This window comes from Pelodiscus sinensis, chromosome 10 (genome assembly GCF_049634645.1).
Source record: "Pelodiscus sinensis isolate JC-2024 chromosome 10, ASM4963464v1, whole genome shotgun sequence".
NCBI classification, from domain to species: Eukaryota; Metazoa; Chordata; order Testudines; family Trionychidae; genus Pelodiscus; species Pelodiscus sinensis.
Window position 1 is genome coordinate 32,339,839 of NC_134720.1, and position 22,028 is coordinate 32,361,866.

At 41.4% G+C, this 22,028-nt stretch overlaps 1 protein-coding gene across 9 annotated transcripts in view; it reads left to right on the plus strand.

The window, feature by feature from the left end:
- Positions 1-22,028, plus strand: part of SCHIP1 (schwannomin interacting protein 1) — a 122,599-nt gene that overhangs the window by 56,488 nt on the left and 44,083 nt on the right. For 3 of the 9 annotated variants that reach the window (XM_075937801.1, XM_075937800.1, XM_075937805.1), the window contains 2 exons: positions 7,125-7,230; positions 9,358-9,381. The exons of 2 other annotated variants lie outside the window; for them this stretch is intronic. In XM_075937801.1, coding sequence (XP_075793916.1) covers positions 7,201-7,230; positions 9,358-9,381 — 54 coding nt within the window. In that variant the 5' untranslated portion in view covers positions 7,125-7,200. Of the gene's footprint in view, positions 1-7,001; positions 7,231-9,357; positions 9,382-22,028 lie in introns of those variants that run through there. 4 more of the 9 variants (XM_075937804.1, XM_075937803.1, XM_006123446.4 and 1 more) reach the window with 3 other exon arrangements.

The following is a 22,028-nucleotide window of genomic DNA, read 5'->3' on the forward strand; positions in this document are numbered from 1 at the left end:
TGAACCCAGACTGTTCACAGTAGGCTTAGCATGTGGCACTAGTTCATCAATTCCCATTCTTCTGTCACAAAGATCAACCATAAATCCCAAGATTTTTCCCCCTTCTCTTAAGCCTTGTATTCAGAAAGGGAACAGTTGAACTGATTGTGACTTCTTTAAACTGCGACACGCTTTCCTCCATTCTCCAAATCTGATTTGTAGGTGGACTTTCAGTGAAAGTATCTTATAGTGATGCAAATCTTGGGAGGTGGTCACTTTAAGAAACTCTCTCTTTAACAATCCATGCAATCTTGTGGAGGGGGCTGCCTAAGGGATGGTCCCCTAGCTCACTGAGAGCAAGTCTACATTAGGAAATTATTTCAAAATAACAACTCCCAAAATAACTATTTCAAAATAGCATGTCCACACAACAGGAAAGCTTCAAAATTAGTCCGAGGCAAGCTCCCTTAGGGTACGTCTACACTACATGCCTCTGTCGGCAGAGGCATGTAGATTTGTTTATTCAGCAAAGGTAAATGAAGCCGTGATTTAAATGATCGTGGCTTCATTTACATTTACATGGCTGCCGCGCTGAGCCGACAAACAGCCGATCAGCTGTTTGTCGGCTCGCCGCTAGTCTGGACGTTCCCCCTGTCGACATCAAAGCCCTTTGTCGGCAGCCCCGGTAAACCTCATTCCACGAGGAATAACGGGGCTGCCGACAAAGGGCTTTGATGTCGACAGGGGGAACGTCCAGACTAGCGGCGAGCCGACAAACAGCTGATCGGCTGTTTGTCGGCTCAGCGCGGCAGCCATGTAAATGTAAATGAAGCCGCGATCATTTAAATCGCGGCTTCATTTACCTTTGCCTACAACCCTAATCTACATGCCTCTGCCGACAGAGGCATGTAGTGTAGACACAGCCTTAGTGTTGACATGCTACTTCAAATTAAAGCCCTAGGAAGCACTGTGGAGTAATTACTTTGAATAACTCTGTGGAGTAGTTATTTTGAAATAGCAGCAGTGGAGCATCTTCACTCCAGCTATAATTCCCAAAATAATTATTTTAAAATAAGCGTCATTCATCATGGAAAGCAGGAGTTATTTCAAAATAAGCAGCTCCTTATTTCAAAACCACTACTGTAGACCAGGGCTGAGAGTCCCAGGTTTTTACTTTTGATTCTGCTTGGTGAGAACTACAGGACAGTGGCAGGTTCCCAACCTGATAACTAGGTTTTTGGAAAGAGGATTATTTCTCTTTGGAGATTTATGTTTATCCCATGAAGCTTGTGTTCATTTTGTAAACCAAAATTCTGTTTCTATCTTTTTTTTATTATAAAATTGGAACTTACTGCTACTCAGTAGAGATCTGTTCATTCAATAATACAGGACTGGGACTCAGCAGGACCAGGGTTCTATTACTGGCTCTGCCACTGGCCTGTTGGATGATCTTGGATAAGTCATATCACCTCCCTGCTGATTTTCCCATGTGTAGAATAGGATTAATGACACTAACCACCTTTGTAAAGTGCTGTGATCTACTGTCGCATATAAGAGCTAGATGTTACTCTTTATGATGCCGTCTTTTTTTGGGACCCAGTAGTGCCGTATACTGTTCCTGCTTTTCTTTATAAAATATTGCTTTTTCATATCTGCCAGAAGACATTCTTCATTGGTTTCTGCCTCACCTCAGTCCGTCTGACACTGTAAGTAGGTAGCACCATCAAGACTTATAACAGACCATTGTATTTATTTAAATTGTAGAAAACCATTTTGTAAGTCAGGAAACATTTTCCCTTTTTTTTTTTTTTCATTTGGGAAAATTTCTCTAAAACCACCATGGTTTAAAGTTGGATTAAATATTCCATTATTTAAAAATTGTCGGAAGAGAGGGAGAAGTCAGTGCTTGCTTTGCCTGGCTAAGACCAGGTCTGCACTTGGGAATAGGCATGTTAAGAAGTGAGTATTTTACTAATTGTGTAATCGATAGAATTTTCATCGACCACATGATTACTCGATAAGGGAAGGCACTTAGTCCTGGCTCACATGGGGTCTGGGAGCTACCCCTGCTGCGGCTCTGCAGTTTAAATGTAGTTGAAGCCAAACTGCACAGCTGAAGCATGGATAGCTCCCGGATCTGGCACAAGCTGGGACTGAGCTGGGCTGCCAGAACAGCCTCTGCCCATGGCCAGCTCAGGCCACCGTGGACAGGAGCTGTTGCCAGAGCAACCTCTGCCTACAGCAAGCCTGGGCCTGCCATGGGCAGAGGCTGCTTCACAGCAGTCTCTCCTTACCCCTCTCCCCATACTGAGAGAGGCAGCAGCGCAGGCCAGGGAGTGAGAGCAGGCAGCACCACAGAGACAATGCTGGTGGTAGCCAGCTTTTAAAGGCCAGCTCCCCCCAGCATTGTCTCCTCCTTACCCCTCTCCTTGCTGCCTGTGTATTAGAGGCTGCAAGGGAGATAGGGTTGCCAGCTGTTCGGTTTTGAATCGGACAGTCCAGTATTTGAGTTTTCTGTTCGGGAAACAAATTGAGAAAATATAAATGTCCGGTATTTACTAAATAAGATGTAATGTAGATTGTGATGTAATGTCAAGTGTGTCCAGTATTTTTATTGAAACCATCTGGCAACCCTAAAGTGGGAGGGAAATGCGAGTAGTCGAATAGTTGAGCCTGGCTTACCAGTTAATTGACTACTTGCTTGCATCCCTCCTAGGGAATCACTTTGAATTACAAATAAGCTACTCCAGCGATGTTAATTGCATAGCTGGAGTCCACGTACCTTGATCTGAACTTTGGTGTCATCCCGAGAGAGAGGCACCCATTGACTTCCCGTACTCCTTGCAAGGAATAGGAGTACCGGTGCCGACAGGGGCACTCTCTGAGTTCGATTTAGCGGGTCCTTACTAGACCTGCTAAATCTAATGCTAGAAGATTGACCTCTGGAGTACGGGTAAATATAGATGTGGTGTAAGAGTTCTCTCTATCCAGGCAGCATCTTTCTCCTGGGCAGAGAGATGCATCTCTTCTCAGCAAGGAATATTTAGACTAGCAGCATACTTATACTTGCATGTTTTCTCTAAACATTGTAACATTGATGCTTTTGTACTGTCAAAAGCTGTTTTCAGACCAAGAGTTTCTTAGGACTGTTAAATTTAGTTTATTTTCAAGACCACTCCTTCCTTGGTGGACTGTCATTATGTAGGTGCCAAAATAGGAATGTTTATCTGTTCCTTTCTTTAGCAAGGAAAATCATTTTGTAGTGACCCATTTGGGAGGCAGCCAAATAACTTTCATTCCTTTGAAGCACCTACTGCTTTCTTTATTACCTATCTATCCAACTTGCCCTTTGGACGGATAATCATAAACTGATGAAGAAAGAGCAGGTGCAGATGTTTCCCTGGCTCATAGCCCAGCACACTAATCTCTAGACACTTTGAAGAAGTGGAAGGATTCTGTACAGCAAACCAAAAGTTAAATGTAATTACCTATACCATGCACAAACACCTATAGAAGGAATAAACTGTTAAACAGGATGATTTTGTATACTTCGCACCTCATTGCACCAAAGCTTGTCCAACAAGATTCATTCTATCCTTGTCAGATATCTGCTTTGTGTGAAATGGCACTGAGTCACTTCAACTATAAATAAGCCAGCAATGTGTGAAGAGTGGGATAATTTAATGAGTCTTTCTTATGACACACATGATAAATGTCATCAGGAGATTATGTAACATGGGAAGCTGCTTTCAGCATTAGCAAGGGGTTTGGTTTTTTGGTTATGGGGTTTTTGTTTTCGTCTACCTGGGGGCAAACATTTTGCTCTCTATAAAGGAAGCTTCTGGAAAAAAAAAAGTCTTGCTGAGAGATTCCTTTTCATGTCTTCAGAATGGAAAATTAAAGTGTAATTGTTTTATATCATTTATATCATTCTTTTTTATATAATAAAGTTTATGATCTAGCCAAAAAGAAAACTTTAGCTGATGTTAGCCCCTCAGAAGTAGCTGAGATTTCAGAGCACTCAAGTCACAGCCACTATTCCTGATATTAAGAGGGCTCACCCCATCCCTTACCCCCATCTGTGGTGTGTCTAGTTAAAAGATCCATCTTTTTATCCTCTGCCCAGATCTGGAGTTTGGAAATTGCTCTGTTATGATTACCCCACATATGTGGCAATTAGTGGCTTGACTAATTTATGTTCAGATTTCCTAAGCATGAATAGTAAATTCCCACATTGACTGATAAGTGCTCTTCCGCCTGAGTGAAAAACAGCCACCTGGAGAAGCCAGTGTCTGGCTATCATTATCAGTTTTCTGCCTTCTATTTTGGAGTTCAGCCAAAAAGAGGAATAAAGCGTTCAGGGATTGAAGGGTAGCCTTCTTCTTTCTCCATACTTCCTAACAGTCAAACTTTCTTGCCTTTCCTCCTTTCTTCACCACTCCCTCCACCATGAGTATTATAATGGGGACTACATTATAGCCTTTCTACTGAGGTGCTGGATAAAGAAGAAAAAATAGTATTATGGGATTTTTTTCCTTCCTCTCTTTGCCCTCCCACTTGTGTGAGAGCTCTGGTGAATCTCATCTGCCCACATTTTCCCTTGCTTTTTTAAGCGAGAATGAAAAGCTGAGAAAAGTGGGGGTGGAGAGATCATCATGCAAGGCCATTTTTTGACAAAGAAATCCTGAGCCAGAGATGAATTTTTGGCACTTGAATCAGGTGCTCTGAAGAAAACTCAAGATTCCTGTTTTCTCATAGCTATTTAAATTTGTGGGCTGAGCCTCCACAGGCCTAAGAAACAGTGCCAATATAAAATAGAAACACTGATAGTTTTTCAGTAATGAAACTGGCATCTCAAATTTATAGAAATACTAAATTTAGGAAGAAGCATATATTTACATTTTATTGCAAGAGATAGTTTTGTGCACTTTCATTCCATACAGGCAATTGTGCAAAAAGTGAATATTACTCCATACATTTTAACCTTTTTACCATGTTTTATCAATAGCCTAGTTCATAACACATCAAGCATCAGTCTCCTATAGTAGAGTGGTGTATTTCTCCACTAGCAGTGCAGCATAAGAAACACCCCATCACTGATATAATCATTATGTAAACTAGCAAATGATTGAAACATTATAGCTATGCTAGTAAAGGGGCAATCCCAGGGGATGACATTTTGCAGGACTTGCTACATCTAATATTCCTATGCAAAGACTGGCTGTTAATACTAAGCACTAGATGGTGCATGATAGGCACTGGTCAGTTTGGGATTGGTGCAGTTGCATCATCCCACATAGAACTCTGGAAGGGATTTGTCTCAGATTGCACAATTCCTCCTGGAGTTCTCCAGCATTTGGGGGGAAAGCATGACAACTGTGATGTACCATAGGAAGGTTGATATTCTTTTGATAACTATATGTCTCCATGACCTTTTCTGTATGGCAAGTATCCTGTTGGGTACTAGGAAGGAGCATTTCTTGCATACAAAAGCAAAAGAATGCTCTGATGTCCTACTAGAACTAGACACAATCTGACCCAAGCGTTTTATAGGTTACCACTTGGCTGTTAATGTACCAAGACTCCTAACATATTTTCACTGTTTTAAATTGAAGGTGAGAAGCCCAGCAGTGAAAGTGACTCTGAAGTCTTGCGTTTTTCTATGAGCTGCATGCTAAAACTCCCAGGCCAAAGTCATTAAACCTGAGACAATTTAAAATAGAACTTATTTCTTCTTTCACTCGTCTTCTATAAGTGTTTTTAGTTAATGGAATACAAAGTTTGTATTTAGTTGCTTTTATACGTCAAGAATCACAGCCTAACCTGTACTGCCATTAGCAAAACCAGCGTATAATCTCAAAATATAATTCTGAATGTGCAGAATATTTTACAAAAAATTAAGGTTTTTTAGTTATTATTGAACAATTATCATTGCCATTTTGGAATATTTATTCAGCCTCTAAGAATTTTCAGGCCTAATTATCTCTCAGCTGAGGATTGGATGACAGGGTATTACAAACGTTATTTTAAAAAAAGCTCTGATCTAAAATACCACGTCATAGTTATCCCTGAAAATGCCGTTCAGGCCAGCTGTGGCTGTGTATAAACTTAAATCTGCATATTTGCCTGATCTTTAAATTTTGCTGATGAAAAGATATTTAGTTGTAAAACAGCCTATTTTTTGGGTTGGGGCTGTTGCAAAATACATAAATGCTTATTTCATTTTAAACAAACTGTGTGACAGTGTTCCCTAAATTGGATAATATCCATGTTCAAAGCTCCAGCTCAAAATGGACATTACATTGCAGAAAGTAAAAACTTTTAAAAATGTCATTGTATCCTATAATTATAATTTGTATCCTATACAGTTACAAAATATCCTCAAGAAAATACTTTGTTTCTCAGATACATTGTAAAAGGAAATAGCTGGAATACATTTCCACCTCTTATTTCATTATTCAGCATCTTAAACCTGCTTTGGGAAGATGAAATAGATAGCTCATTTCTTTTTTTGGATGGAATGTACACCTGTCTTTGGGTTTATTTAGCTATAAATGTCCTTGTCCAAAGAAAGAAACATCTGATGATTTAAATAGATTCATGTTTTTAAATTACAAAGGCAAATGTTTATATTTCTGTAATATAACATTATGACTAGCTGTTTTTAAGCATCATTAAAACTTCTAAGCAGTAATAAAATTTATTTGCAAGCGATCTTCCACATGCACTAATCGAAGAATGGCTATAGGAGGTAGAATGATGCTGAAGGTCAGAAATGTTCAATTGAAATATTGATATTTTTTTTTGCTTTTGCTTTTTTCCCTTTAATGAGGACTGGAATGTTTCCACATCAGTAAACTGCCTTCAGAAAGCACCAGAAGGTCACACCAGCCTCAGTCTGATCCTTTTCTTTGTGTCTATAATATAATTGGCCGATTGTGTTAGTGATGAGTGAACCCCCTCCCCCATCACAGTCTCAGCTACATGTTGTTAAACCTCATTGCTAGTTCCCCGAGGAGAACAGCACTGCTACGCTCCTCACTAGCAAAGGCAGTGCCATTGCGCAGGTTGAAACAGCAGAAACAGCATCCATTTTAATCTGCAGGAAGCCTCTCGCCTTACAAGGGCGTTCTTTTCTCCTTCAGATGCTGTAAATTTTAACTGTGCAGCTTCTGTAAACATTCCTGGCTTTGGTGTCTGCTCTCTGTATGATGCACTGAGATGGTACACCAGGAAAACTGTTCGTATCAGGTAAGAATTAAAGCTCTGTTACAATGATAGGCATCCTTTGGGAAGAGAAAGGCCTGCCTTTTTCTGTGCAGCAGGTTGGCTCTCCTTGGATTCTACAGTATTGTTAGTACTATGGTTAGTTGCAAATCTGATAAGCAATGTAGAAAATAATTTAGTTAGGCTGTAAAATGTGAATTGTATAGGTATAATCTATCCTGATTTGAATGGATAGATGAACTCCTTTACATTACGAATTGTTTAAGATATGGGAAACACTTTTGGGGAGTAAATTATAGAACTAATAATAGGTGCATAAAATAGTAAACAAATATTTTAAAATGTTACTTTAAATGTGTCAATGCCTAAGTTTCTGTGTAAACTACAGCAAGTTTACTAATATAGTATAAATCTTTACATGAACTAAGTGTAAAAGGAAAAGGTAACCAATTTATTGACCCTGAATTTCCATGCATTGCTGCTTTACATTCAGTAATACATATTTATCTGAGTCTTTATGTACAAGCTGCATTTTACATTGTATAATGTATCAACAATTACTCTTCTACACGTACAAGTATAAATGAGAGTATCTGATTAAAATTACTTGTACAAAGTGGCTGTTTTAGCATCTTTGTAGTTATTATGTTTGAAAAGAGATTAGCTTTTCATATATTGGAGTTCTGTATTCACTCAATAATTGCCTGTTTATCATGGTAGATGCATTAAAATATAGTGGGCAATTTCATAACTTTCCTAACAATAGAGGGACAGTATTATCACATATTATATTTCAGATTCTACTCCTAGGGTTTGGTCCTGTTTGAAGATTTACTTTTAAACACATGTTCCCATATATAAAATAGGATGAAACGAAATAAACAAAAGTACAAATATATATATATAATTACACAGTTAAATATTGTCTGAAGATTTTAAATCCAAATAGCAGTTTAAAATAATTACTCCAGTCTATCCTCTTGTAAAAATTTATTTAAATCTTTCTGAAGCATTTAGCCTGTCATATCTTAGTAATTTTATACATAGCATCATTGTTGTGTCTCTGAGAATGTTTTCCCAGCATAGTTCTGAGAACGAAAGGGTTAAAGGTCACCTATTGTTTCATCTCAAATGGAAGTTGGTCTTCTGGGAACCAGAATGTACATTAGATTCAGTCAAGATAGACTGCTGCTACTAGCCTGGGTAGCATCCTACAGCATTTAGTTTTGTGTGATCATCATATCGCTATATTTTAAATAATTTTAAGCAGCTTCTTCATTATAAAGAGTTCTTTCAAAAGAAAAAGAATTAACTAATAGTGTGTGAATCTTTATTTTAGAAAAAAATCATAGGAAAATGATCTTTATGATTTGTTTAAATACCTCTGTTTGGGTGCAGGAGCAGTGCCATATAATATAACCTATTAACCTGGAGGCCAAGTTTTAATCCTTCTGTGATCAGCAATCCAGGGTTTAGAATCAAACTACAAGCCATAAATGATTGGATTTCACCATGCTGGAGAGGAAGGGTGTCTTCCCTAAACACTGCCTGTGATGTGGGAAGGGAAATTGTCAAGTGTTAAGACTGCTACAGTTGCTTGTGACATTTGTGGTTACATTCCTTTATGAAATGTGCTTTAGGTTTTATCAGAGCTTTAAAATACAATTAATAGTGAAACCCACGCGTAGTGAAAATTTACAGTGCACTAGTTCAAGGAATGTACAGTTTAGATGCTAAATCCCTGAGATTACCTAATACTACCGGCAGTGGCTGTTTTAAAAAAAAGAGAGAGTGGTGGGTCAGCAGCACAGTTTTATCTTATGACCTGAGACAGCAAAAAAGCAACTTGTTCATACACATTTCACCGCTCAGATCTTTGACCTATATCAAATACTGCTGTTTTCTAAATTAAGAAAATGATCCATAAAACTATTAATTTAACAGAATTAACAAGTCTAAAAAGAGAAATACTAAATGTTTAATTAAACAGTTATTTAGATCATATTCAAAATAGTATGATGACAGCATTCCTGGGAAGCTTAGCAATCTGTGCTTTTATATTTGGAATCTAAGAAATAGGAAGAATTATATATTGGTTGCAATGAAATTGAATGTCACATGGTAATGGAATATGAATCCTTTCACTTATAGGTCACCGATTTGGATCCATATCAGGTTAGTGGTGACCAAAAGTTATTACCACCTGGGGCTTTGTAATGTGTCTTCCTTCCACTTCCCAAGTGATCTAGACATGGATCTTTTCACCATTTCAGATTATCCTGTACAGGCATATTGGCATTGGTATGTCAGTACACTTTTCATTACAACACCATTAAAAGTAATTACAATTATTTTTGTAAGTATTGCCAAACACTTCTTAAAAGCAGGGAAATATTTAAAAGAATGGGTGTGTGGTATTAATCATATGAATAAATACAATTTAAAAGTAAATTGCAAGTATGTTTTCAACTGATCTCCCAAGGGCTGTGTTTTAGGGCTCTATTTTTTACTCCTGTGAATTTGACATGAAAAATACCAGCACTCACACTTTTGCTTAAAATATATCAGACATCTGTGGTGTCATCAACTTGCTTTGGGAAAACACAGCCTTAACTCAGGGCCTGATCAATAAATAAATGTACTTCCTTGTAATTTAAATATACCCATGTACTATTTTAATGATTTAAGTTCTTAACTAGAATCAAGTAATAAAGCATTTCAGTTCATCAATTAAATTTTGCAGGGGACCATTTGCAGAGAGTAACAATCTGAAAATGAAGCTGATGTCAGCTTTAGGGATGTTAAATATCGAATACTGAATAACTGAATAGTTGAGTAACCTCGTGAATTCTTATTGATTAGTTGACTATTCTGTAGTCTCCGGGGCCACACTTCCGAGGAGCCGCCTGCCTCTGCACTGCTGCCTATCAGAGGCAGCAGTGTGGGGTGCCAGGTGGAAGCTTGGTCTTCAAGGGGAGCCAGTTTAAAAACCAGCTCGCCTTGTGGACTGGCTGCCTATCACCCTTTGTTGCTGCCTCTGATAAAGAGGCAGCAGTGCAGGGTGACAGCAGCCCCTGTCTGGGGCAAATCTGAGCTTCTGGACCCGGTGTGAGCAGCGCACAGTCAACCTGTGGTACTCCTTGCCAGAGGATGTGTGAAGACTAGTACTTTAACAGGATTCAAAAAAGGGCTAGATAGATTCATGGAGGTTAGATCCATCAACAGTTATTAGCCTGGATGGGTAGAAATGGTGTCCCCAGCCTCCGTTGGTCTGGAGATGGATGACAGGAGAGGGATCAACTGATGATATGAGAATTGAGTCAGGCTGCCTGCCTGCCCGCCCGCCCACCTATCTCCTAATACATTTTAAATTGCAAAGCCGCAGTGGGTGTAGGTCCCAGACCCATCGCAAACCAGGACTGGGCCAGACTTCTGACCAGCCTGCTAAAAAATGTACTGGCAAGATGTGGGGGAGAGGGAAATGTTTGTAGTCTATAGCATTAACCTATAAGCTTTTGTTTATTGGTTAATCGAGTGCTCTATTACATCCCTAGTCAACTTCTTCCATATTTTCTTCATCTTGATGAGTGAGTCTATTGAGAGTTCTTCAGATTAGTTTGCCTTTTTGTTATGCATTTTTACAGTGCCTAGCACAATGGGATCCTAGCCCCTAGATGCTCCCATAATACTACTACTAATCAGGCCTTCCGATGAGAACACAAAGAGGGAAATTGCCCAAGGGCCTGGATATTTAAAAGGATCCAGAGGCAGTCATTGGCAGCACAGCAGGGTTAAGGTAGGCTTCCTGTCTGCTCCCAGAAGCTGCCGGGCAGCCCCGGAGAGGGAGGTGCCTCCCCGAGCACTGATTCTCCAGCTCCCTTTGGCTGGAAACTGTGGCCAATGGGAACTGTGCCTGTGGTGCAGATAAGCAATGGTGCACAGAGACCTCCTGAACTCCTCGCATAGAAGCTAGTGCCAGATGGGTATGCCGGTTGCTTTCGGACCACTTGAGGTAAGCACTGACCTCCTCTCATACCCCACCACAAAGCTAGTGTCCAAGCGCCCTCTGAGAGCCTGCACCCCACACCACTTCCCACAACCCAAGTCCTTGTCCCAGCCTGGTGAAAGTGGGTGAGGGAAAGCGAGCAGCAGAGGTAGGGAAGATGGAGTGAGTGGGAGCAAGGCCTTGGACAAGGGTGTGACCTCAGGGAAGGGGTGGGACAGGACGAGAATCTTTGGGTTTGTGCAGTTACACAGTTGGCAACCCTGCTGGGGTTGGCATTTGGAAGCCCTGACCTTGCCACAAGAGCGTGTCCAACAGCACAGTGGGCAGCCTGCTGGGCACCAGCCAGCACAGATGTCAGATGAAAAAATGAGGTGTGCGGGCTCTTTCCAAAAAAAGTGGTTTTATCAAAAGAACCCCGTCTAGACTGTGGTTTCTTTTTCAAAAAACCCTTTTTCGAAAAAGCGCTCTCATGCAATTATGCAAATGAAGTGTGAGATTTGTAAATCCACACTTCATTTCAGTTTTCGATCGGGCTCATTTACATTCCTCTTTCAAAAGAGGAATGTAGTTTAGACATAGCCTAGAATATTTATCTATTAGCAGCTTATATGCACATGTTGAAAATCAGGCTGCCCTTCAATACATGTATCAAATGTGACTGTCTGCATGTCCATAGAAAGAAGGTAAGAGTGTGATATTTCTCAGTAAAAGCCTCTGTCTTTGCAGACTTTTTAGGCAGTTGATCAGCTTGTATGCCACAAGCCCTCCATTTTGAACAGTCCTTTCAGTAAAGAACTATGTCTATAGATCAAGAATATGCCAGTAGCCACGTGGTTTCCTTGGTGAAAAGATAGGACCTTATGTACTATGTCAGCACATTTTAGGCACTTGATACCACAGCTATATCAGTTGGGGATAATTCTTCTTCATATCTGTGACTGATCAATCCAGACCAGCAGAGGTCTGTAGCATACACAAGACCTTAGTAATGCTAATACCAAATACTGAAAAATTGTGAGTCTAGCTCCCCCAGAATCATGAAATTTGACTTATAAGTCATTAGATTTTTAAACATAACAAGTTTGGAGTCCTTCTATTTGCTTTCTGTTTCTAAACTTTTAGCATTCATATTGAAAAGATCTCTTAGCAACCATAAATTCTAGAAATGAAAGCTGAGACTCTTGGAGAAAATACACAAAATATCATGAGGCTACAGATATAACAACAGGAATTGGCAATGCTACAGTCTACTTCTCCTATATTGGGACAGAAGACATGGCTTCCATCCTGCCTTCCAAAATAATTCTTTACTTCAGCTGATTTCTGCATTTCATAAACATTTTGTAACAAGGGAGTAGGGCCTCAGTATATCAATAGCTCCAGGGCACATTGATCACCAATAGAGAAACTACTGCTATTAAGTAGTACACTAAAGGAGCCTTCCACCATTGAGATGGGGTTATGGGAGACCTTTGATAGCTTGACATGGTGGATAAAAATCAATTATTTAAAAAAACCCTCAAAATTGGATTTTTTTATTTTTTCTAAAAATGTTTAATAAAATACTAAAGATTTTATTTTAAAATAAGTTACAGATAGGCATAACAAATCTTGCTACACCTAAACTTAGTCTCATCAAAATTAATTAATGGCTCTAATCTGTCCAGCCTGTCATCTCTCTCTTCTTGAAAGTTCTGGACTTTCAGTTTCTGTTGCTCAGTAGTCTCAAGTTGCATGTGCAAAGAAAGACACAGACTGGATAGGAATGTTTTTGTTCTGTGTTTATATGGTGGACCTGGGACAAGATCAGCAAAGCTGTTAGATAAGACACTCTCTCACTCAAGGGAGTAGAAGGATCCAAACTAATTCTCCCTCCAAAAAGTTTGGAATTCTGTGGTTGATTGTTTTGAACAATTTATTAAGAATTAGCCTACTCTCATTATACTTTGTGAAGAAAACTGTGATTAAATATATTGAAGTATGTCATCCAAAGGATTAAGGAGGAATGTAGAGAATATGCCCAGTATACTGAAACCTATTATCCATAGCCTTAAACAAACATCAAGAGAAACTGCTGATGCTGTTGAAATTTGGAAGGCGCCTCAGGAGACGTTGACAAAAGAAATACCAGACAGTTAAACTGTGGGCAATAAAGAAGTGAATGGATCAAATACTAACTCTACCTCATTTTCCTGAGAACGTTCTTAATCCCAGTTAGATGTCTAACCTCTGAAGATGATGCTACTGTCTGTATAAAAGGAAAGGCAGATGATGGCCAGCCTGTAGAGTGGTCCTTTAATAATGACTGATTCAAAAGTGTTTTTCTAAAGTAACAAATTCAGACCTCCACAGTAAAACAAGTTTCAGAGGAGTAGCCAAGTTAGTCTGTACAGGATAAACTTAAAAAACAACAAATAGTCTTGTTAACACTTTAAAGACTAACAAAACATGTAGATGGTATCATGAGTTTTCGTGGGCACATCCCACTTCAACAAGTGTTCCTTAAATAGCTGTCTAATTATATGAAATTTCTCTAGGCTTGGCAAAAAAAAAAATTTTTTATAATTATGATGGATAATATTAATGTATATTGTAAGCATATTTCTATTTTTATCTATTTAAACCAGGCCTGGGCAGAATATGGCCCACGGGCCAGATTCGGCCTGCCAAGCCACCAGATCCGGTCTGCGGAGGCAGCGGGGAGCCCCAGGCAGGCTCCTCAGCTTGCCCTGCAGCCCCGCGTGCTGTAAAGAAATGCGGCTGCAGGACTCTGTTTCTGTTTTAAAACTGGAGGAAAGGGGGGAAGTTTTAGGAGCTGCCCCACCCCCAGTACATTGCTATTGGCCAGTTTTTCAGAAACCAGCCAATGGGAGCTGCCTGTTAGAATAACAGGCAGCTAGGAAGAATCAGCCCCTTCTCCAGTTATTCATGAAGTACATAGCCAGGCAAGCAGGCTGACTGGCTGGGAAACATTTTAAGCTCTGCAGGCAGGCAGGCTAGTTTGGCAGCTGACAAGTAAGTCTCTTGGCCACAGCCTGCTTCTGGCATCCCAGCCCTTTCCTGCCCCAACTCTGTGCCTCTCCCCCACTCAACATACCCAAACCCTCTGCTCCCTTTTATCCCCATACTCCCTCTCAGTTCTGGCACCCCAATCTCCTGCCCCAGATCACAATCCCCCTCCTACCATAGGTCCCATCCCAGTCCCCTGCCTTAAGTCACAACCGCCTGCTTCATCCCAACTCCCTCCCAGACTCCAGTCTCCCGCTGCATCCCAATCCCTTTACCCCAAGCTCCCTTCTGCACCCAACCTCCATTCCAGACCCCGCATCTCCATTAATATAATGGAAGAGTGCAGCCCTCATCACTTTCCAAAATCTTGGTGTGCCCTCCCCCTTCAAAAATTATTGCCCACTCCTGATTTAAACTTTTACAGTTGCAGGTAATTTTGGGGCAGGTCAGATAATCTTGTAATGATAGCTAAGGTTCAAAAAGTTAAAGCTTTGTAACCATTATAATATAAATTGTCAGCATCACATAAAAATATACAAATTACATATCGTTAAATCAAGCTCAGAAGTTCTGAAGCAGCATTTTTCTTACATTGCCTCTGTCCATTTTGATTGTTATTGATGAAAATACATTTTCATAGGCTTGTGTGTGTATATACAGTGAAATCAATGTTTATATGCTGTTACTGGTAAAAATCTAATCCTTCCAAATCTGTCTATATCCTAACCATATATTAAAAGTTCTACTAATGAATAGTAAACTAATAACCACTTCTGAGATATTGTGAGAGGTGTTCATAGGTATAAGTACTCTACTTAGGTTACCATAATCACTTAACTAGATAATCTACTAAAGTGCACTATTTGGAAAAGATTGGATTTTTGGAACAAGAAAATCATTATGGTTTCTTCTCTATTCTTTTTATGGCATATCTTATAAAATTTATAATTCATTATTTAAAGTTTATGTCATTGACTCAGATAAGTGTTATCCATGCTTAGTTGAATCTAAATATATCTTGAAAGGGACAACTAATTTTGATCCTGGAAAGTGAAGGAGTATGGAAGAGGTTGTCACATTATATTCTTAACAGTAGCAGCTTTAGGTACAGAAGGGCATTGTGATCTATTGCATTGGGCATTAAAGAGAGTTAGAAGTCCTTGGTTCTATTCCTGGCTCAGCCACTGACCTGGTTTGTGACCTTGGGAAAGTAACTTCCCTTTGCCTCTGCTACTCTTCCTCCTATTGTCTCGTCTACTTAAATTATAAATACTTTGAAGCAGAGACTCTCACTTTGTGACAAGTATCTGAGGGCTAGCCGTGTTAGTCTGAATCTACAAGAACAACGAGATTGGTTGATGGATTTCCACTCCATACAGCTAAGTACAGTGGAATAAACCTTGGTGCCAACTCTGCCCACGTATCTACACCAGCGACACCATTACAGACCCTAACCACATCAGCCACACCATTACAAGGCTCATTCACCTGCACATCCACCAATGTAATATATGCAATCATGTGCCAGCAGTACCCCTCTGCCATCAACCAAACTGGACAGTCTCTACGTAAAAGAATAAACAGACACAAAGCAGACATCAATAGTGTAACCATCTCCAAGTGGCTTTATTGCCAAAAACTGCCAATGGGAAGAAAGTAGCTGTCTATGGAACTGTCCAGACAGCTCTGGAATGTTTTAACAATCTAAAAATAAATTTGTTTTATAGTTTAGTTTTCAAGACAATCATTTAAAAGTTAGTAATGCCACACCCTCTCACAGAAGTAGAGGTATAATGCCTTTGTACAATTACCTAAGAAGCAACTGAAAGAATGATGATTGCTGGTGGCTATAGTGTGACCCCAGAAATGGTATTTAGATTGTGCAAAGAATATGCTCTTATTATCAGAAACCTGTTGTCCAGCATATTATTCTGAACTGATTTTTCTCTCTTTCCTTCTGAAATAAGATGTTCACTGAACAAAGAATTTTCATTTAAGGCTGTGATGTGAGTTAAAACCAGAATTACCATCATCTAGACTTAAAATCTAAGGCAACGGGTTTGACTCTTTGCTGTTGAAATGGTCTCATTACAAAGTTAGTCCTGAGAGAATCTCAGGAAAGATATTTCTCCCAACAGTACTTGGATGACAGGGTAATCAGCCTGAAAAAGCTTAAGTGAAGGGTAAAGAGGTAATTTAGGTGAAAGATTCTGTGTGAATGTATTTTAAATGGAACCTGTCTTTTTGTCTAATGAAAGAAGTAAAATATTCTGACGTAGTTACTGCAGTGGTGTGTGACACTCCATTTCATTTTTCCTAAGCATTAATACCAAGCCCCAAAACTTTGGTTTTTGCTTTAGTGATGCTGAAGTAAAATAAAATAACATCACATGCATTGTCCAAATACATTAATTGTATTTATTATTTATGCAGTGGTAGTTCCCTAGAGGTCCTTACCAGTGTTCCCTCTAAGATGTGCATGGAGCCCTGAGTCTCTGACTGGGTGAGGCTGATTAATCACCTATGAAGCTGTGCAGCTCAGAGGGAACACTGGTCCTCGCCATTAGCATGGTCCAATGTACTAGACCAGCGTTTCCCAAACTATGGGCCGCAGCCCGGTACCAGGCTGTGGGAAAAAATACCAGGCCTCAGCGTGGCTGCTGGGAGGGGTGCAGAGCGGGGCGGGCTGGGGGGGAGGGGAACCGGCCACCAGGAAGCAGGGCTGGGGGCAGTGGGGTCTTCCCGCAGAGATCCGGGCAGGCGGGTGGGCGGGCAGCTGGCGAAAGCAGGGCTGGGGGCAGTGGGGCCGTCCCACAGAGATCCGGGCAGGCGGGTGGGCGGGCAGCTGGCGAAAGCAGGGTTGGGGGCAGTGGGGCCGTCCCACAGAGATCCGGGCAGGCGGGTGGGCGGGCAGCTGGCGAAAGCAGGGCTGGGGGCAGTGGGGCCGTCCCACAGAGATCCGGGCAGGCGGGTGGGCGGGCAGCTGGCGAAAGCAGCGCTGGGGGCAGTGGGGCCGTCCCGCGGAGATCCGAGCGGCTGGCGAAAGCAGGGTTGGGGGCAGCAGGGCTGTCCTGTGGAGATCCGCGCGGGCAGCGGAACCAGGGCTTGACAGGAGCTGGGGTGGGTGGGGGCGGGCCGGGGAAGATCAGGAGGAGGAGGACGGGAGAACCAGCTGCCAGAAACAAGGCTGAACGGGGGCAGTGGGGCTGGTCGGAAGGGGTCATTGGGGGAGCAGGGCTGACCGGGGGAGATTGGTGGAGGGTGGGGGGAACCGGCCACCAGAAGCAGGGCTGGACAGGAGGCAGCAGGGCTGGACTGGGGAGATCGGGAGGGGAAGGGGGAGGGAGTGGGACTGACCTGGGCACTTGCAGATGAGTGAGTCTGGCCAGGGATTCCATTTGCCCCCCCCCCACACACACACACAGACACATACCCTCCCTCCAGTAGTTGTGAACTGCCTGGCAGGTAGACACACTCAGGCAGCATGAGCACATCTACCAGCCAGGCAGTTTGTAGCTAAGGACTGATACACCTAATTATAATAAAACTTACCTAATTAGAAAATACCAGGCATTTTATGTGTCTGGTAATTTCTCAGTTACTTTCCCAGACAAAACCTTCAAATACCAGACTGTCTGGTACAAAACCGGACACTTGGCAACCCTACCCTTCCTTGCACCCTCCCTCCTAGCCAGATACCCTACCTCCAATCTGCTCCTGCTCCCGCTTCCTGTAGTGTTCTTGCGGTGCCGGGTCCCCCAAGCCCTGGCCCAGGCTGGGTGGAGGATGCAGCCGGGTGAAACACTGAAAATTTATTCATTTTTCATTTTTTTTAAGTGTGTTTATAGTTTTGGGCTGCAAAAATCAGTATTGAAAAAAATGGGTTCCAACTGAAGTAAAAAGTTTGGGAAACTCTGATCTAGCCAGCTTTCTATCCATCTTACAGTCCATTTATCCAATCCATATTCCCTTAACTTGCTGGCAAGAATATTGTGGGTGACCGTATCAAAAGCTTTGCTTACGCTGGCACTGGGGGCTTTGGGTGGACCAGAAACAAATTATTTGAATATCCATCAAATAAAGCTTGTGAATGGATTTACTGGTCCCCATGTCAAAAAGTTTGGGAACCCCGGTACTAGACACCATACATACATACATATAATGAGAGAGAGCTTACAATCTAAATATATAAAACAGGGAATTTTATTTCCATTGTACAGGCAGGAAACAAGGGCGCAGTCAGTGACTATAGAAGGACAGATGGGGGAACTGAATCCAGATCTCCAAAGTCTTAGGCCAATGCTTCAACCACAAAACTATCCTTTTTTTCTGGATTAAATTAAAATGATGCATAAATTATTTGTACAATTATTGTAATGTGAACAGGTTGCTTTTTTTCATGACCTAACATGGGTGGGTGGCTGTGTTTTTTTGTTTTGTTTTGTTTTGTTTTGTTTGTTTGTTATTTGGGGGGAAGGTTGGTTTGATTTTTGTTTTTACTTATTCATTCTGATTTATTACAATCCTGTTCTATCAGGAAGTGTAGAAAGAGTATCCTCCTATTGTCCAGGGATAAATGGTCAACCAGTAGTGATTACAGTAAAACTCCATTTGTCCGGCATCCAGTGCTCCGGCACTCCTGATGGTCCGGCACCATCGGGAACCCGGAAGTTCTCCAGGCAGCCGGACAATTGGAGCTGCTCTGCGCCCGGCTTCCACGATTCAGCCGCTGCTGAAACTGACCAGCAGCTGAATGGGGAAGCAGGGGGCAGAGCAGCTGGGGTGCTGCCGGGTTGGTCCCGTAGCGCTGCTCCTCGGGGCTGTCGGACCAACCCAGCAGCACCCCAGCTGCTCTGCCCCAGGCATCCCCGATTTAGCCGCTGCTGAAACTGACCAGTGGCTGAATCGGGGATGCCTGGGGCAGAGCCGGACTATCGGAAGGGGGGGCTATGAGGGGTCTGGGGTGACAATCCCCACCCCACCCCAGACCCTTTATAAACCCCCCCCCCCTTCCGATAGTCCGGCATATATGATAATCTGGCATCCCCTGGGTCCTAAAGGTGCCAGATTATCGGAAGTTTACTGTAATTGCTTCAACACAACCTTCTTCTTTGCGTGAAAGTGTATTAGTTCCATGAAAAAAATGTGGCCAGTATTTCTGAATATCAGTTTTAATAGGCAAGCATGATATTTTATTACTGGATTAATAGTGGTCTGTTTCAAATTATTTAAGGTGGAAGCAAGTGCAAAATAGCTGAATAAATATCAGCTCTTCATATTATTGATTAATTTATATTGACATGATAGAAGAGACTGATATAATCAGTATTTATAACATACCTGAGAATAGGGATATGAGGAACAAGTCAATAAGCATAGGCTTATCGGGTTGTCAAGACACTGCTCGACTAGTCGCTTCCTCCCACCCCCCCTTGCTGCCTCTTCTATAGAGGCAGCAAGGTGGGGGCAGCAGGAGCCAGTGCTGGCAGGAGCCAGCTTAAAAGTCAGTTCCCCCCCAGCACTGTCTCCAGAGGGAAATAGAGCGAGCGGGGACTGAAACCAGTCCCTGCTCACGCTGTGTCCTGATTGCTGTGCCTCTGCCTTTGAAATGTAACAAGAGCCCTGGAGGGCACAGCAGTCAGGACCCGGCACAAGGGAAGACTGCTTGAATCCCTGCTCACCCCGGGTTGCCCACTGCACCCTCTGCCTTTTAAACGTAGCAAGAGCTCCATGGAGCTCTTGGTACATTTCAAAGGCAGAGGTGCAGCCGGGATAGTGAGCGCCCCCCACCCTTATCGACTAATCAAGTAGTCAAAGAAAATTCTATCAGCTACTCAATTAGCTGATTAATCGACATTTAACATCCCTGACTGAGTATGTACACAGCATGCAAGAACAATGAAGATTTATGGAAAAACTAGTCCTGTTTCTTCAATTATGGTGCTTTTAATTTAAAAATAAAATTATTTGGTGTCCATAATTTTTTTTAAAGTATAATATAATTTTTAAGATAAATTAACTAGCACACTTTTTACACATAAAGAAATCTCTTCAAAGCATTCCATACTTTATTTCTGAAAATTAATTTTTCATATATTGTACAATATTTACATTCCTAAATGCATATGTACTTAATAAAAATTGGAGAATTCTGAAAGTACAGCGCAATCATTCTAATCCATGTGCTCCATACCCAAATGTGAATATTCTGAATGTATTTGATGGCATCTCCCTAATAAGGATAATAAAATGTGATTTTTACCTTCAGTGAAGTCGCACTTAGTTGGTGTGGATTAGTTTTCATGCCTACTCTTCCCTCCCTCCCCTCGCCCCCTCTCCCCCGCCACACCAAAAAAAGCTCAGGGTACTGTCTGATCAAATGTTAGACCTCCTTGCCAATGCAAGATACACACAGATCCCTTTTGGTACACACAGTAAATAAATTTTATGAACATAAGTGAATTTCATAGCATGAACATTTTGCAGGCTGGTTCATCAGATTTAGACAGGGAAGTTGTACTTTTTTGAAAAACTGATTATTCTTATTAAAGCTATGCAACAATACAGGAAAGGACTTTTCTTCTCTATAGTTGATAACCTAGCTATCTGTAAAAATGTATTTTGAAAGGAGACCTTGAGAAATCAAATGATGATATTAGAAATAAATATCTGGAGGCCTACTGGAAGAAGAAGGAAGTTAATTTTAGTAACATTAGAAAATAACACACTTGAGTCAGCTGTGGATAGGATGGCAAAGGAACCAAAAATAATAAAAACAAGCACATAATTATAATTACTTTGTGCAGCAAAGTAATTACAAAGCAGCCAACTAGGAAAATAATTGATTTTAGCCTTCCCTATTTATTAATGCTTTTTTCTTGAAACTTCTGAGTAGAACGTTTCAGAATATTACTCTGCACCATTCATACATCATTAAAACTAGTAAGCTAACTGGCAAAATTCATTTTGTGTGAACCTATGTCAATAAAATTTGGGTATTTGAGAGCACATGAAGATTTATATTGAATCATGTGATTTCCTGGAGCTGAGTCTTAGTAGGTGAAAGTTAGTGACAGTAGTGAATGCAGTGGACTAATATAATTAAACTTGAGCTAACCAAAGTGACAGGTGTTGCGCAAGCACTGCCATACAGCTCAGGAATTTCATCTCTCTCCTGACCTGCAAAGCTCTGACCAAAACAAATTGGAATGACTGTCAGTCATGCTAGTATGCAGAATGGGTTTCTGCAGTCTAAATATTAGGGATGTCAACATGCAGTTGACTAAAAGATTAACCGATAAGCCTGGGTTTATCAGTTAATCCTATCAACTACACACACTCTTCCCCCCATCCCCGCCCCTGCTGCCCCTGTATGAAGAGGGAGGCAACAAAGCAAATTATGCCCGCTGTCTGATGTCAGAATTTGCTATGATAAAAACAAAACCCTGTTTCTTATATTCTAGAAACAGATAAGCCTTTACGTACTAGGGGCTGAAGCAGGGCAATAATTTTTGATGGGGGACAACTCTAAGAATTTGGTAAGTGATCAAGGGCCACATTCTTCCATGATATTAATGGAGGAGATGCTGAGTCTGGGTTGAAGGCTGGATGCAGAGGAAGCTTGGGGCAAGGGATTGGGGTGCAGGAGAGGGTGTGGGATCTGGGGAGGAGTTTTGGAGAAGGGGGTTGTGATTGAGGCAGGGGATTGGGGTTCAGGATATGGGAGGGGGCATGGGTTCAGAAGGGAGACAGGGGGTTACATGGGGTAGGGGACAGGATGGGGTGGGTAAGGGTTGCGTATGGGGGG